This window comes from Primulina eburnea, chromosome 3 (genome assembly GCF_022965805.1).
Source record: "Primulina eburnea isolate SZY01 chromosome 3, ASM2296580v1, whole genome shotgun sequence".
Taxonomy (NCBI): domain Eukaryota; kingdom Viridiplantae; phylum Streptophyta; class Magnoliopsida; order Lamiales; family Gesneriaceae; genus Primulina; species Primulina eburnea.
In genome coordinates this window covers 27,143,939-27,147,201 of record NC_133103.1, presented here as the reverse complement: position 1 = coordinate 27,147,201, position 3,263 = coordinate 27,143,939, and the positions used below count along the sequence as shown (strand labels likewise).

General features: G+C 29.5%; 1 protein-coding gene across 1 annotated transcript; it reads left to right on the top strand.

Moving 5' to 3' along the window:
- Window positions 1–728: 728 nt before the first annotated feature.
- On the top strand, window positions 729–2,806 carry LOC140828444 (uncharacterized). Its single transcript, XM_073191410.1, has 3 exons — window positions 729–832; window positions 917–1,007; window positions 2,222–2,806. The coding sequence occupies exons 1-3, from the start codon at window positions 763–765 to the stop codon at window positions 2,355–2,357; spliced, it is 297 nt and encodes a 98-aa protein (XP_073047511.1). The 5' UTR covers window positions 729–762; the 3' UTR covers window positions 2,358–2,806.
- The last annotated feature ends 457 nt before the right edge of the window (window positions 2,807–3,263 follow it).

Below are 3,263 nucleotides of genomic sequence, written 5' to 3'. Positions count from 1 at the left end.
CCGAGGGAGGGTTGTTCGGTATAATCATCATATGACTACCCATCTGCATGTTTGGACATCTCCATGCCCTTACCAAGAAACGTAGTACACAACATCACAGATACTAGTCTCGAGCTCAAGCGACCTTTATCCATGTTTTAGGCGGCTGAATCGACTAGAAACGAATTTAGAATATGCAGTGTTTACAAATGAGTTTCAACAGCGAATTACGATTCATTTGTATTAAAGCATAATCAAGGAGTTTATCTATGTTGATTGCATGGGTATACAGATAAAGTATAACGAAACCATTAAAAGTTAAATTATAATAAAATAAAGATTGTTTATTTCACTTGAGTCAATAAATTCCCAAGCCAACCGTTGGCTTGCAGGACATCTACTCTAACATATACAATGTATTTTTATGTAAAAAAAAAAGAGGTAACAAATCGATTATAAAAAAAATTTGGGTTTTCCTTAATTAGTTTTCTTAAAATATTGAATTTCTTCGCTCTTCTCCGAGCGAGGGCATGTCTGGGAAAAAAGTTGAGAGAAATGTTTTTATGATCATAAAATTAACATCAAAGTTTATGAAACGAGTGTCTTCCATACGCTTGTCTAAATCTAAAAATAGACTAGTGGAAGAGCAAAAGCGCGCATGTAAGATTTGGACCGTGGAGAACATTTAGGCTACAAACAAGACTACTCGATCACCACCAAATCCTTAATGCCCCCACCAAGTACAAATTCAAGCTCTCTTCAGAGGAGAAAAACAGTAAGAAAATGGGTGAAGAGAAGGAAAAGCTTGATTCTATTAGGGAATGGATCGTGGAAAACAAGCTTCGAGCTGTTGGTAAATTGCATTGTAATTTGAATTTTCCTTTGGTTGTGTGTACTTCCATGATTGAATATAATTGTTTTCTTGTTTTTGTTGAAGGGATTCTATGGGCTAGTGGAATTGTGGGTTCGATGGCATATAATTGGTCTCAACCAAACATGAAACCGAGCGTTAAGATCATTCATGCCAGGTAATTTTATCTGTAACCTAATGACAATTTTGTGTGAATGATAAGATTCAACAATTAGTATAATCACGCGTTTGTCTCAAGTTTTACAATAAAATATTGAATTTAAACAAAATTATGTTATCGTTTTTCTTCATTTTAGTGTAGAGTAAATTTAACAAGTAGATATGTTAATTTATTTAGAAATAGATAACAGATCAAGTCAAAGAGTTAACAATAACATTCCCTTTCGAGCGTAGTCAATGGAGTGTTTGTATTTGGTACAAAAGTTTCCTTGAGCAAAACTATTCGACTAAAGGGATTTCTAGTGCTTTTTAGAAAAATGTTGGACCATCTGTGATGTCATTTTAATATCTAACGGGAGAGTGTGGAGTGTGGAGGACCATGATAGAGCCCCAAAATAAGGTATGGTACCGCACGAACAATGTCCATACTATAGCAAACATAGTTGCATTGCGTTGGCATATAATAATTTTTTTTTCTTTTAAAATTAATTGGATGATATTTTTAATTTATTTTTAGTTATCTTATAAATAATAATTTAGTTATATACAGAAATTAGTTCAATATTTAACTAATATGTTGTAAAGAAAGTAATTATTAAAATTAAATTAAATCACTTATATAAATAATTGACATAACTATAATTATCGTAAAAAACACACCCGATGCATGCGTATATGTTATTAAAAATAATTCAATAATTATATTTAAATATAAGAAGCTGTTGATTTTTTTTATAAATGAGATAATTTTTTAAATCATTCTTATCTTGGGTTAGTTTTGAAAGTTTACTTAAAAATACCAAAGCTAATTTTATAAAGCCCTCTTGTTTTATTAACTAATAATAATAATAATAATATATAAATATATATGAAAAATAGTAAGATGTAAATATATTAAAAATTAATATATATACTTTTGATGGAATAAAATAATTATTTAAATAAAATACTGATAAATATTTAATTATATTTCATCGAGAGCAAAGTTTGAAATAGATAGATTTGTGATGTGTTTTATGTTTGGTGAAGTAAACTGCGTCATTTAATTTTAATAAGAGCCCTTTTACTCCCATTTTAATTATGCATATTTCGTCTTTAATTAGACTGTGTTGTGTTATTTAGCTATGATCTGTGACATTTGAAGTTTCATGCTTTTGTTACTCTCGCCATTCGCACAAAAAGTCGTAACAAAATGTCTCGATCGAAAATCAGGTTGCACGCCCAAGCTCTTACTCTCGCAGCCTTAGCCGGGGCTGCCATTGTCGAGTACTACGACCATAGGTCAGGAGCAAAAGCGGAACGCGTTGCAAAGTTTCTCGAGCTGCACGAGCATGAACACAAGAATTGAAGTATCCTAAAGTTCTTACACTTCCTATTTGAAGTCCAAGTTAAGTAAATAATTGTCAGATGAGCCATTTTGCTAGGCTCCAATATGCCTACATTTCTTAGACATTCACTCATTTCTTTTTGAATATTTTTGTAAATTAACATTGGTAAAACTAAGGTTTTAAAAAAATTACCTTTCCTAAATGTTTTTTATTGTTTTCAAATTTAGTTTGACAGGATTAGTTTTCAAAAATGCAGTTTGACCAAAAGTTATTTTACAAACTATCCGACTTTTTTGCATATGTCAAATGTTACATTTCCAAGTTTTTGTAAGTTGTTACAACGTTTGTTCTTAGGGAATTCAATAGGGAATTAAGATCTTAGCCATTGTAAATGCTTAATGGTATGCATAAGCATTGTTCTTAGTCCTTATCACATTCAATTACAAGTATCAATTTTGTTCTTGATGTTTATGTGGAGCTTTTTTATATTAATATCATAATATATATGATATTATGTTTACTATTATTTATATGAGCTAGATCTTGATAAAAAAAATTTAAAACACGGAAAAAAATTTCAAATAAAAAAGTAGCTTTAAAACATAAAGTTATTTTACATAAATAAACATTATTTTACTAATTTTTTTGTTTTATACCGAAAATATTGCAATGGAAAGCAACACGTGCTCATGATACATAATATTTGTTTTTTTTTTTGTTAAAGTAGATGTCTTGTAAGCCAACAGTTGATTAAAGAATTTATTGACTCAGTTATATTAAATACTCTTTATTTTAATATAATTTATATATATTTTATGTTTTATTTTACTTTATCTGTATACACATGCAATCGACACAGATAAGGACCTTGATTATACTTTACACTAGTAGAATTTCCTTGATTTACTTCTCATATATAATGAAGT